Source organism: Chinchilla lanigera, unplaced genomic scaffold (genome assembly GCF_000276665.1).
Source record: "Chinchilla lanigera isolate Chin_1 unplaced genomic scaffold, ChiLan1.0 scaffold00116, whole genome shotgun sequence".
Lineage (NCBI taxonomy): Eukaryota > Metazoa > Chordata > Mammalia > Rodentia > Chinchillidae > Chinchilla > Chinchilla lanigera.
In genome coordinates, this window is record NW_004955517.1 from 3,047,587 (window position 1) to 3,060,797 (window position 13,211).

At 40.9% G+C, this 13,211-nt stretch overlaps 1 protein-coding gene across 1 annotated transcript in view; it reads left to right on the plus strand.

The window, feature by feature from the left end:
* Nucleotides 1-13,211, plus strand: part of Cadps (Ca++-dependent secretion activator) — a 454,713-nt gene that overhangs the window by 82,116 nt on the left and 359,386 nt on the right. Inside the window, exons 4-5 of the mRNA XM_013506934.1 lie at nucleotides 2,321-2,527; nucleotides 6,174-6,266. Coding sequence (XP_013362388.1) covers nucleotides 2,321-2,527; nucleotides 6,174-6,266 — 300 coding nt within the window. The remainder of the gene's footprint in view (nucleotides 1-2,320; nucleotides 2,528-6,173; nucleotides 6,267-13,211) is intronic.

Below are 13,211 nucleotides of genomic sequence, written 5' to 3' on the forward strand. Positions count from 1 at the left end.
CTCTTGCGTTGTTCTGTCTCCATACAGGATACTTAGATCTTTAGTGGAGAATTAAAGTATTGCACAAAGAGCACTGGTAAATATATTTGCATTTTTCCTTAGGTGCCAGCTTGCTTGTAGGGATAAAAGTGCCACTGTTTTAAAAATAATACATATAGCAGGATTGTCACAGCTGTAACAAAGGCATGAGAACTTTGTTTAAAATCTTCCAGTTAAACTTGGAAAACACCTAAGAGTGCCTCTGCAGGCCCAGGACTCTGTCATTCCTTTTAATTACAGTGCTACTTTCTCCACACATAGCTCTGTCAAAGACGACTTTCCAGAATGCCTTGGAGTCCAGTGGCCACTGTTACTGTTGACACAGTAAGAAAACTCGTTTTGATCATTCATAATACCCTCACAGTCATTTGCCCTAGCCCCTTCTTTTATAGATGTGTAAAAGAAGGCTAAAAAAAAATGGCATTTGCAGTTCGCTCCTGTTAAGTAGAGCTGGTCGGAGGTGCATGGTGACTTTTGTTGAACCCAACTGCATATAGTTTTCCACTTCCTCACCGAACTATCTGCCACTGACTGGCTTAATGACCACTGCAATCATCACTTCTTACTTCCATTTCTTTACCCCATTTCAGAGATACATATGTAGACATCAGATGCAGATGCAGATATGCAGAGAGCGCTGAGGCTCAGAGCAAGTTATCTGAGATGGAAAGAAATTGGACTGTAACATTTACGAAGCAGTTTCCTTTTGGATGTGTGGCAGTTTTCCACTTGAGGAATTTAGAGCTCATAAATAAGAGAACAGAATGAAATATAAATCACTCACAAGCCAGTTATTCAAAAACACTACTGTAAATTGGTGACTATGTTGCCTTACTTTTTCTGTGTGTATGATTTACAAAAATATATGATGCATACTCTTGGATTATCAACATCTTTCTAGATTGCCTCATGACATTCTAAGTCATTGCCAGTGGCTGCAGTAATGTCCTGTTGTATGGGAATTCAACAGTTACTCCGTTCAAAGAATGATTGCTTTACACTTATATTGTTGTCTTCATTTACTTATTATCAACACCCCTGTGGTGGCATCATTCCTTGGTAGGAAAACTCATAAACTTAGGATAAATTCCTAAAATGAAATCAAAAGATTTTAAGCCTTTGGATATAAATTCTCGAATTTAAATACTTGTATTCATGTACACAAATGACAGTATATAAAAGTTAACTCCTTAAGGACATGGACTATAGCTATTTTATTCAAGGTTCTATCTGCTAAGCCTAGAACACTACCTATGCATAGTAGACCCTCAATAAAATGAAGAAAGGCAGGAAGGAAGGAAGGAAGGAAGGAGGGAAGGAAGTGGGGGAAAGATAATTTAGCCAACATATTTGTGAGAATTCTTCCTTCCCATCAGTCAGTGCCCATTCAGGCTCAAAGGATAAGCCTGAAGAAATAGTATTAGCCTGATCTAAATACAGCACAATTAAGTTTACATAAGACCAGGAAAATAATAGGCTTGCCATCTCCAATGTAAGTGCTCTTGAGTGTGTTGGTTGCACTCACACTCGTGTTCCTCTTTGGAAGGAATATAATGAGGTTATTCAAACAGTGACACTAGGCTGGGACTTGGAGTTTGCCATTCTGGTTGTGTGACTTTGGGCAAATTATGTGGTCTCCCTGAGACTTGGTTATCTCCCTGATAATAGCAGTGGCTACGTCTCAGAATTGCTAGAAGGAGCCCAAAAGACAGTGTGTTTACAGCTCTTGGCTTCGAATCTTGCTCAAGCAGTGGCCTCTGATACTAGAACTTCATTAACACTTGGATTATGGAGCTGAATATGTGTAGTTTTACGTTCCCATGGATCTACTTTATGGACTTGGCATTTGCTTCCTCGTGCATTGCATTTTACTTGGCTTGCCACTTGGAGAAATCTTTCAGCAGATTTTATTGAGCCTCTTTTCTACTTGGAGAAGATAAACCCCCAAGTTTCACAGTGTATGCATGTGCCTTACCAGAGACCCATTTAAAAAGGCAGAACTAGAACCTCACCAAAGCATTTCCATTTCCACGGGCAAGTGTCAGACTGCTTCTTAATAATCATGCAGGAGTTGGTGCTCATAGATAATCATCACCACGACAGTGATGATAGACGCTCACATGAGATGTTCACATAGCTGGGCAAATAAATAAATAAGTAGATAAATAGATAAATAAATAAATATTTTAAAAGACCACATAGCTGGGAACCACAGAAGTAGGAGCAGAAAGCCATTCTGACACCAAACCTGCACTTTTCACTACTGCAATTTGCCCCATAGAGCTCAGTCATTCAGCACCTGGTCAGGGAAAATGTCCTCTATGATCAGTCAGTGTCTGCTAAGTCGCCCACCCCTGATATGCAGCCAGATCCGTACTGGAGTCTAACTGCTCCCTTGCTTCCAGTCCCTTGTAAGTTCAGTGAGACACTCATTCTGAAGTTAGGGAAGTTCATTTTTAAAGTTTTCTTGGAAGAATATCGGCACAAAGTACCCCTTTGCTCTGCAAGGAGAGACTTACTTTTGCCTGTGTCCATTAGTTCTCAGGTTGAGCACCCCAAAGAACAAGGCTGCAGATCATTGAAATAAGGAAGCCATCTGGTCGGAAGCACGGTAATAGCTGCTTATTTAACAGACAGCCTGTCTGCAAGAATCGCCAGTAACAAGTAGTGTCATCCACGCAGAGGCTAAAATAGGAATTAGAGTACACATATGATAACTTCGCAAAATGTAAATAAACAGCTGTGTTAGTGCTCCAGGTCATTCTGATAGGTCTTTAAGATACATGGACCTAAGATCTTCAGAGGACATTGGGAAGTGAGTAACTTTCCACAAGTCATGGACTTCTAAGTGAAGTGCAGGCTTCTCTTAAATTCTTAAGAAGTTTGCTCTGCTCTAAGGAAATAGGGACGCACCCACACAGCAGAATCAGAGAAGTGGAAGAAAAGAGATGGATGATAAAAGGTGTTTGACACCTCTTCCTGCCTGATTTCTGATTTCTCATTTGTGCACATTGTAAACAAATGAAGAGAGGTAATTAGTGGGAAAAGGTCTTCCATTCTCTGCTCCTGAGTTATTTCAGATCTGACCATGTTGGTGCATATCATATCATTCAAGTGAATCTCCAGGGACCCTGACCTACGGGAGCAGGTCTTTAGTAAAACTGCCAAAATAATGACAGAATTTCTTACATAACTGTGAGCTCCTTTTAAAGACACACTGGAGATCACTTAAGTTTTATTGTTTAGACCATAGCAGGTGGTAGTGACTAGATTGGTTGTCACAGGATGATAAAGACAATGAGGGTAATAATAATGACAATTAACTAACATCATGGTATATTTACCACGTGTCAGGGGTTGAACTGCAACTTCACCCACAATGTCATTTAGTTTGTACAAAAAATCAAAGGGAAAACACTAGTAAGATGCTTATTTTACAGACAAACTGAGGCCTACGGAAGCCAAGCTATTGTTCCAGTGCCTCATAATCAGTGGCCAGGGGCTGGGAATATAGCTCAGTGGCATAAGCGCCTGCCTGGCAAGCGCAAGTTCCTGAGTTTGGTTCCCGGTACTGAAAAAAAAAAAAAATCAGCGGCCAATGAATACAGAATTCAAACCTCACCAATCTGATTTCAAAATGGAGACCTTTAATCATTGTAAGTACATAGTCCCTAAACTATTTTGAACATGCCCTCCTTCAGTGAAATATTTTGAGGGCACCTCCCTTTGTACTTACTTATCAATAGTTGATACTAATATACTATGTGTGTAAAATAGCATGTAAAATGTATAAACTAAAAAAGGTGAACCAAAAACAAAATAATATCTAAGATTTATTATATTTACCAATGGGAGTATTTTTGCTGTCATAAAAAGATATAAGAATCTGTATGCTGATAAAAGAAATATGTTTGAATATGCTTTAAAATTGTTGAAAAATTGAAGTTAGTGCTTTGTGGTTTAGGCGCACTCAAAGATTCGACTCTGATTATTTTTTTTGCAGTACTTGTTATAATCTTTCCATCTGTCAGTTCATTGCTGTTACTCAACAAATGTTGCATCTTTACATTTTTAAAGACATGCATACTAAAGCTAGTAGTTCAAATCTCTGATAATGGATTATCAGATTTATAAAAGTTTTACAATTAGAGATTTTTGTAGGCATATCTAATATACAGGTACACCCGTACATCACACATTAACAGAGCTATTTAAGAAGGGTTTATACTTTCAAATTTCTGTCTGTGCAATGTCAGGAGTTTTGAAAAGAATTTGTCTTTATGTCCTAGGTGTTTGGCTTTTCGTGTCTTGGAAACTGTGCCAGCTCTTGACCCTCACTAGCTGTGTCTAAGACATGGCACGTGTAAGGCGTGGTCAGTGTATATGCTGAGTAAGAAAATGAATTCTGCCCCTTGCATATTCACTTGTGCTTCTTATTAAGTATGATCATGTGAGGAATGAAGGAGGCAGGCCGGTGGGAAGAAGCTGCGTCGCAGTGCATTCTTCTCATGGGTCCGCACAGTTCGGAGAAGGGCTGGACAGCTCACCATTGTGAGCTTAGTAAATGCCACCGTTCTGTAAAAAGGCTACCCTGGTATCAGTGCGTCCCCCAAGAAAAATACCTATAAAACCCAAAACGCTGGATAGCAAAAGCAAAACTCAAAGTGTGTGGCATTCAAAAAACAGTTTGTCAAAGTGTTTCAAATACGGTAAAAGCAAATGAAACCCAGGATATTAGCAGGTTGAGACTCAGCGTGATGCTGGTGGGAAAACTAAGCTGCTATTAATAAACCTGGACACTAGCATGAAATTTCTGTCTGTGTAATGTTGAGCTTTTCGATAAAGAATTTGTCTTTATATTCTAGGGGCGTGGCTCTCACGCCTTGAAAAATGTGATGGCTCCCAACCGTCACTAGCTGTGTCTGAGACACGGCGAGCTTCCTCCTCAACCATCACTATCGCCAGCTTTAGATCATTCACTAACGTCTAAAACAAATCTGCTTCTTGATTGTGGAAATTTCAAACCTCTATACAAAAGTGGGAAGGTTACTGTAACAAACTTTCATGTACCTATCGACCAGATCAACAGTAATTTGTTTTATTTATGCTTCTATAACCCGTTACTGAATTATTTTAAATAATTAAATCCCAGAAACAACACCATAACATTCATATGTATTTTATTTTATTTTTTTTTTTTTTGGTTTTTTCTCCGGTACCGGGAACCGAACTCACGACCTTGCGCTTGCCAGGCAGGCGCTTTTGCCGCTGAGCTAAATCCCCAGCCCCTCATATGTATTTTAATACGAATCTCCAAAACATAAGAACCGGGTCAGGTTGGCTGGCCCCTTTCCTTCCTGCCCCTTCCTCCTTTGCTCCCTCCTTTCCTCTCTTCCTTGCTTCTGTTGAATCCACAGCCTTCTCACTGAGCTATGTCCTTAGCCCTTTTTAAACTTTGAGACAGGGTCTCATTAAGTCTCTAAATTGTCCAAGCTGGTCTCAAACTAGTGATTCTCCTGCCTCAGGCTCCCAGAGTGCTGGGATTATAGACATACATTCACACGTCTGGCTAAGAAAGCGATTTTAAACTACAACTCATGGTGCCATTATTACATCTAGAAAGCCAGTAACTCCGTTAGCCACTTTCCTTTCTTCGGGACAGAATACCTGACACCCACAGCATAAGGCAGAGAGGTTTATCTCGGCTCATGGCTTTAAAGGGTTTATTTAGTCCATGGCTGTCTGGCACCAAGGCAGAGGCATGGTGGAAGGGTGTTGTGAGGGGGAAGCTGCTCACGTCACTGCAGACAGGAAGTAGAGAGAGAAGGAAGGTGCTGGAGGCAAGAATTCTGCACTCCTTTCCAGGCCACGCCCCCTGGGGCCCTTCTCTGCCCAGGCCCCACCTTGTAACAACACAGTCAGCGAGGAAGTCATTAGTGGGTTCATCCACAGAATAGCGTGGCACCCTCATGACCCGGCCACCTCCCCAAACCCCACTACTGAACATCCAGGACTCCGGGGGACGTTCTGACCGCTACTTCTTTCCGTCAAGCGTCAGTTTCCAACTTCACTGCAGCGATCACAAATGATTCCTGTCAACGCACTTGAGCGGGATCCTCGTTATCATGGTTTAGATGCAAAGTGCCTCCTGGAAGTCTTATGTGCCGGACATGGGGCTTTCAGAATGTGACAGGAACATGGGTCCAGGTGAATGGATCCAGCCACTGGTGAGTTCGTAGCCAAGGGAGAGGCCGCTTGCAGGAAGTGGGTCCCTGGGGCTGTGTGCACCTTGGAGCTGGCCTATCACAGACTGAAATCTCTGACACCATGAGTCAAAGTAACCTTTTGTGCCTTAACGAGCATATGTCAAGTATTTTGTCCCAGCAATGGAAAGTCTAATATAGTTATATACGTTGTAACTCATTGATGTGACTCTTTTTTATATACTTTTATGAAATTTATTCAATACATGATTGAAATGACCCCTGCCCAAGCTGCACCTGGGATAGTCAGTATGTAAAAAAGCATGCTGCCCAAGTGACACTTGGAGTGAACTAGTAAGTGGTTTAATCAAAAGGAAGAAAGCCCACGTTCTAAGGAAGCATTTATGATGAAACTGTGTATTATGACACCAGTAGCCCATTTTATCTGCTAAGGGTAGAAAGAGGGCAAACCTAGGAAAAAGAAAGGAAAAGCCATTTTTGTGTCTGGAGGGGGACTTGGTGAAGATTTCTTTTTAAAAATTAATTTTATTGGTATACTTTGATATGCATAATGATCACATTCACCATAGGGAATTTGTACCTGTACATGATATCTTGATTCTTCTTTTTTCCCTATCCCCATCCTCTCCCTTCAACCTTTCTTCTCCTCTTTACTTACAAAAGGTTTGTCTCACCTCAGAAAGAATGGCTATCATCAACAAGTCAACCAATAACAAATGCTGGAGGGGCTGTGGGGAAAAAGGAACCCTTCTCCACTGTTGGTGGGAGTGTAGACTGATACTCCCAACATGGAAATCAGTATGGAAATTCCTCAAAAAACTAAAACAAGAGGTTCCACCTGCTGTGACTTTTTCATAGCTTTTACTCTGTAAATTTCCTCTCCTCTCTTCTTAACTTTTTGCTTGAAATATTTTATTGAAGATACTTGGTCATTGTCTTGGAGAGATTCCCACAGTCCTGTTTTTACCAGTTATACTCCTGTGATATTACTTAATATGGTCCTCTCCATTTGGAATAGATTGGTAATAGGATCTAGCAACTATCACATGAAGATTTGATTATTCTACCATAGCACCTCTGAGTCAGTATCTGAGCTTGCTTCAGTAACCGTGTGATAACTAGTCACCTCTCTTTGGGGAATGTTATCAGCCATCAGAATGATAGCCTGGACCAATGGTGGGATCCTTTGAGAGACCAAGTGCCAAACTGCAAGGCCAGACCCACTTATTTATCAAAGTGCCAGCACTGCAATTACACCTCAACACTGAGGTTTTATTTTAGAAAAAAATAACTCATACATTAAAATCTTTCATCTTAAAATAAAAACAACACACATGCCATACATTTGCCAACACCACCCTCTACCCATTAGTTTATCAGGGCTTGCATCCAGGTAATAGATAATCTGTCATTCTTTCTTCATATATTAACTGCAAAAAGTTTATAAAAAGAGTTTCTTTCACCAATTTTTTACTTTGAGATAAATTTACAGAGAAGTCACAGAAGGCTTGCTACTTTCTCTTTATGTTACTAAAATAACGAGTTGGTCCTTCAGCATCTTAAGAAGATGACCAGGTGTGCTATCAGCTGTGTTCTATTTTGAGCAGTACTATGACTTAAATATATTTGACACCATATTCTGCACTAGTCATTTGTATGGATTTTCAAACCATCTTTGATTTCCAGCGAAAACCTTCTCTGATGCATGAGTCTATTTAACAAGACCTTGGCAGTCCTGAGCAGCTTCCTTAATTTCTAGTGAGGGAAGGGTCTCCGTATGCATTTCATGCCTCACACTGGGAGTCAGACATTGCTTTATGATCACAAGGCAACTAAAGAAGTGGGCCTAGAATTACCTTAATTCAGTACTGAGGTACTGCTGATCTGAGGATCAAAGTTTACTCTGCCTTTGATGAATAAAAATAAGGAATCAACTTTATGAACTATTACTTGGTAAAAGCAGAGTCTTGTCAAAAAGACAACTTCCAAACCTTGAGTTCATTAGCGTAAGAAAAAACTAGAAGTTCTTGGTGGTGACCCTTCCTCGCTGTGCTTGAAACTAGAGCTGGTGTCTCACTACAGCCAGAGGTACAGGTCCTCGAGACCACTTCCAGGGCATCTCCTTGATCGCTGAGGTCTCCTCTGTGCAAGGAGAACCATACATTGTGTTGCTGCTTTTGGAAACCTATATTCTGAAGAAGGAGGTATTGTCAGGAAGACTATGCATATTCATCAAAGATAATTTCTGAGGCTACTTTTCCTCCATTTCAGGGTTTGTCCTTCAGGTAATCTAATTCTTGTGCTGTTCGAATTCTGTACCTCCTCCCAGAGAAAGACATTTGATCATTGTTTGTGGCTAAACTTGACCCATGAAGCCTTTTTCCCCCTTTGGTGCTTTTGTTGAAATATCTGGGTCAGAATTTACCTCCTTGGTTATTGTACACAAAATGTAATCTTGAGTGTAAACTCATACCATGCATTGACATGATGGACATCAACTAGAATGGTAGTTCCAAAAGGGCATAGATTTTTACTTTTTTAAACTATCAGTGAACCCTCGCTGTCTAATAATGTGCTTGGTACATAGTGATGCACAATAAATAGTTGAATGGGTAAGTGAGTGGATGGGTGGATGAATGGATGGGTGGATGGATGGATGAGTGGATGGATAGATGGATGGATATATGGATGGATAGATGGCTGGATGGATGGATGGGTGGATGAATGGATGGATGGATGGATGGATGGATGGATGGATGGGTGGATGGGTGGGTGGAGGAGATGGGTGAATAGATGGATAGGTGGATGGGTGGAGTGATAGATGGGTGGATAAGTGGATGGGTGGATTTGGGCTCAGAAATTTGAACAGTAAACACTGATATTAACATTGAGAGGTGCTTCACTCGAGCCTGCTTTGTATAGAAATTGCCAAGAAAGGGAAATGTGTCTATTCCCACTTGTTTTTCTTTCCTGTCTACTTCCTTTGAAATCTTCTCTTTTCTCCAGAACTTTTCAACCTTTGTTACAAAATGATACCTCTCTCCTTCCTCGCCCTCACCAAAAGTCCAGCTCTCTCCATAGAGCTGATTATCAGCTGCATATTGAGAGGAAAAGGAAGAGAGGATGAATGACTAGAAATGATACTTAGCTTTGTAAAAAGCTTCCTAGAACTCAACTATGATAGTTCTGGGGACTAAAAAAGGACAAATTTCAGTAAAATAGAATGTGTAAAGTCTGCTCTAATCTATTATTACTATTATTATTCTTTTACATTTTCATTTAAAGAGACAGCCTTCTAAAAGATGGTCTGTGAGATGCAAACACTTGGAATACACAGCCTCCACACCATCCTTGCCATCTTGTGGACTGCTCAGCTTTGGATATTAACTCCCAGGGACATCTCAGATCACTCCAGTTGCCACCAGCCCTGAATCATCATGGGTGTGTCCTGGCTCCTAAGGACATGTTTTTCCCCCATCTCTTTGTTCCTTCTAGGGAAGCTTGAACTTGTTCTTTTTAGAACATTTGTCCCAACTCTTGCCCTTTCTATTTTTGCTCCAGGATCCTTTGTTTCCTATGCTCATGTCAAATCTGTCATTAGTACTTCTCCTCTGATCTGTCAGAAGCCCAGGAGGCTAAGTCAGCACATCTTCTCCTTCCCGGGCTTCCACACCACCTTCAAAGTTGCCTGCTCTTAAGAGGAGGTTGGTGTTAAAGTGACTTCTGTAATTCTAATTGGGAGTGTGCCAGAGAACCGGCATGCTGACATGGCCTCAAATCTACCCTATCAGCAGATTCACTGCTTTTGTGTTTGACAGCAGCCAGCTCAGTTGCCAAAGAGCAGCTTTGCCTGCTCTTTGGTGACTTTGCATGCTGTGAGCCCTCTGGACAGCAGACATCCTTGAAAGGGACTGTGGTGTCTGGCCGGAGACCAACTGCTGGTTATGTTTCATGAGCAGACAGTAGCATCCTCTCACCCCAGCAAAGTACGTCTCCTGCCACAAAAGGTACCTGCCACAATAGGTCTCATTCACAGCAGCAGCAAAAGTCATGGATCAGGAAGCAGACTGTGCCCAAACAATTATCAGTCCACACTTTTGGAGAAAATGGAGACCCTGCCCTCAGAGAGATGGTTGAGAACTAATGCTTATTAGCCAGTGCCTACCTGCCAAGCCCTGTGTTAAGTTCTTTATGTACTACCAAATTACATTTTTACAAAGTTAAAAACATAAACATATATGTGTATATACGGCATTTATCAAAGATTTATTTAACTCATTAATAAAAGAACCAGCAGACAGGAATCCTGCTTCGGAGAGCAACAGAGGATGGGAGATTGACATCGGTCAGCAAAGGAATGTGAAAAACCTGCTTGCTGACAAATTCAAAATGAATGTATTTTAGGCCAATAAGGCTGTGACTTTGTACTTATATTTTTTCTACCAGACAGAAATGTTTTGCAATTATCAATATTCTATAAGTTAACTTAGAGCTCCATAGAATTTAGACCATAATCAATTTAAAAAATGTAAATCAAGCAGACAAACTTAGTGTCCACCTAGAATGAGACCACCTGTGACATCGTCATCTTTTATTTTGATTTTCAAATTTTGGCATTTTCTTATAAATTATTTAATGTACTCTACAAGAACCTAAGCTATAAATATCTATGTTCTTATTATCATGAGAAACAGCAGTTAAGTCACAGCCCAAAGTCACATAGATCAAATGTAGTAACGCAGGGGTGAGTGCGTAGACATCTTCATTCCCCAGCTAGGGGATTTAAAAAACTTATCCAGCTGGGTTTTATGATGTGTTCATTGCTTAGATAAATATTAAAGGCATGACTGCTCTATCTCAGGTATTGTGGTAGGATGGGGATTCAGTGGTGAATAACTATTGTAAAGTTGATGTTTGTGGTCTTTGCTTTACTCAACATATGACAGAAAGCACCTAACAACGTTAATATGATTATACAATTACAGATTGACAGAGAATCATAATAGAAGAATTAACAAAATATCTTCTGAAAATATCTGATACATTTCAGATAAAAATATTGGACATACCAATATATTTGGAAGTTATCCCTAGGAGAAATTTTTTTAATAGTAACATATAATAAAATAGTAGCAAATCCAACACATGATGCGATTTTGTTTCTTCCGTTTTCTTTGGACACCCTAAAACAACAGTGGCAAATGTTACAAACTGAGGGAGCCATGGGAGCAGATAAACTGGAAGGCTTCCTGGAGGAAGCACCATTCTGTCTGAGTTTGATGTTACAGCTGGGGAGGAAGATGGCAGGTAAAGATTTGTACTGAAGCTCTGCTTTGAAACCGTTTGTATCTGAATGGTTGTTTCCCAGATGCTACGTCCAAGTTAGCATTCTTGATCTTAACGACCTGAGATGAATGTTCTCTGGATTTCACCCTCATTCTTCCCAGTCATGAAGGATACAGCAGCGAAGGTGAAGATGAGTACAGAAAGATGGGAAGATGCGGGAGATAGAGGGGAGGAGGATGGAAAGGGGGGCCATGGTGCATGTGGGCAGATAGCTAGGTGTTCAGGAAGTTCATGGGCCACATGATATCACATTGGTATCTCGAAATCCATGTCGGTAGAAGTGTTTATATCTGGGCATGAACACTGAAAATCAGGCTGTTTGCTCCCCTTCAGCAACGCACTTCTTCAACCTTCAGTAGCACAGCACTGAAGCTTTCCTCGGAGGAAATGCAAGACCACGAGTTTCATATTTGTTTCCACAGAGGACAGCTAACTGGTTCTTGTCTCCATTGATTATATATTTTTAAAACTAGAAAATGCCCATGTGGGATAAAGTACCATAAACTCCTAAGTTCTAGGGACCACGGTAGCCATATGCTGTTACCATCAGCTCAATGAGGAATCACTTCCGAACTAGAAAATACTCTCAAAGGCAGGAAACAGCAGCAAGTGATAACCTGGCTCATTTTTAGAGTTCCAAATTAATAGAAGATTCATCCTCTGTGGCCCTTAAATCTGCTTCCCTATACTTGCTACCGAGTCTAATTTAGTCTTCTGGAACTTCATAAAAATTCTGATCTTTACTTACATGAAGTTATAGCATATTCAGCCCATATAAAGAAAATAAGAAATATCTTTAATGACTAATAAAAACACACCATAGCTCATTCAGTTCATTCAGCTCTTGCAGTTGCTCTCAGCACTGTGCATCAGAAATGCTTGTAAAGTTTCTAAGCATCAGAAATGCTTGTAAAGTTTCTCAGGCCTAAGGGAGGAACTCAGTGGTAGAGCAATTCTTAGCATGCATAGGGCCCCACATATGATCCACAGCACCCCAAAAATAGAAGTTTCTAAGCTTTTCCATACCTGGGTCCCTACTCCTAGATATTCTGAGTGGGCGGGTGTGTGATGGGACTGCAGGTATTGATATTCTCTTCAAGATTCATGAGTAATGCTGGTGTAAACAGATGGGAAAGGTCACACTTTATACCACTACTCTCACAAATTGAGTTCAGACACAAGGCTCTGTCTGGTGGAGGAACTGGGAGGGCCTTCAGAAAGAAGTAACCTTGAGCAGCATTTGGTTGAGCAAGTGAGGCTTAGCCAAGTGAAAAAGGTGAATGGAGAAGACAGAAAGGCTTTGTAAGTGGCATGAACACCACAAAATATCAGTGGACCAGTGGAGGGTGTGGATGGATGGACGGAAAATGAGATTTGAAGCACAGGATCTATGTTCCAGACACAGCCTTAAACGCTCATTGTTTTCTGATTACAGACCAAAGCTCAAAGAGGCAGAGCGGGGGCGGGGGCTTCCTCCAAGTGATTTCAGTAATATTCCAGAGAACAAGTGGAAGTGGTTGCCAATCCGGCAACTGAACACTGCTCTCCACTGGCAAGACGCGCCGTGGCTCGTCTTGGAGGACCCTCCAGTTTGGAGGACCC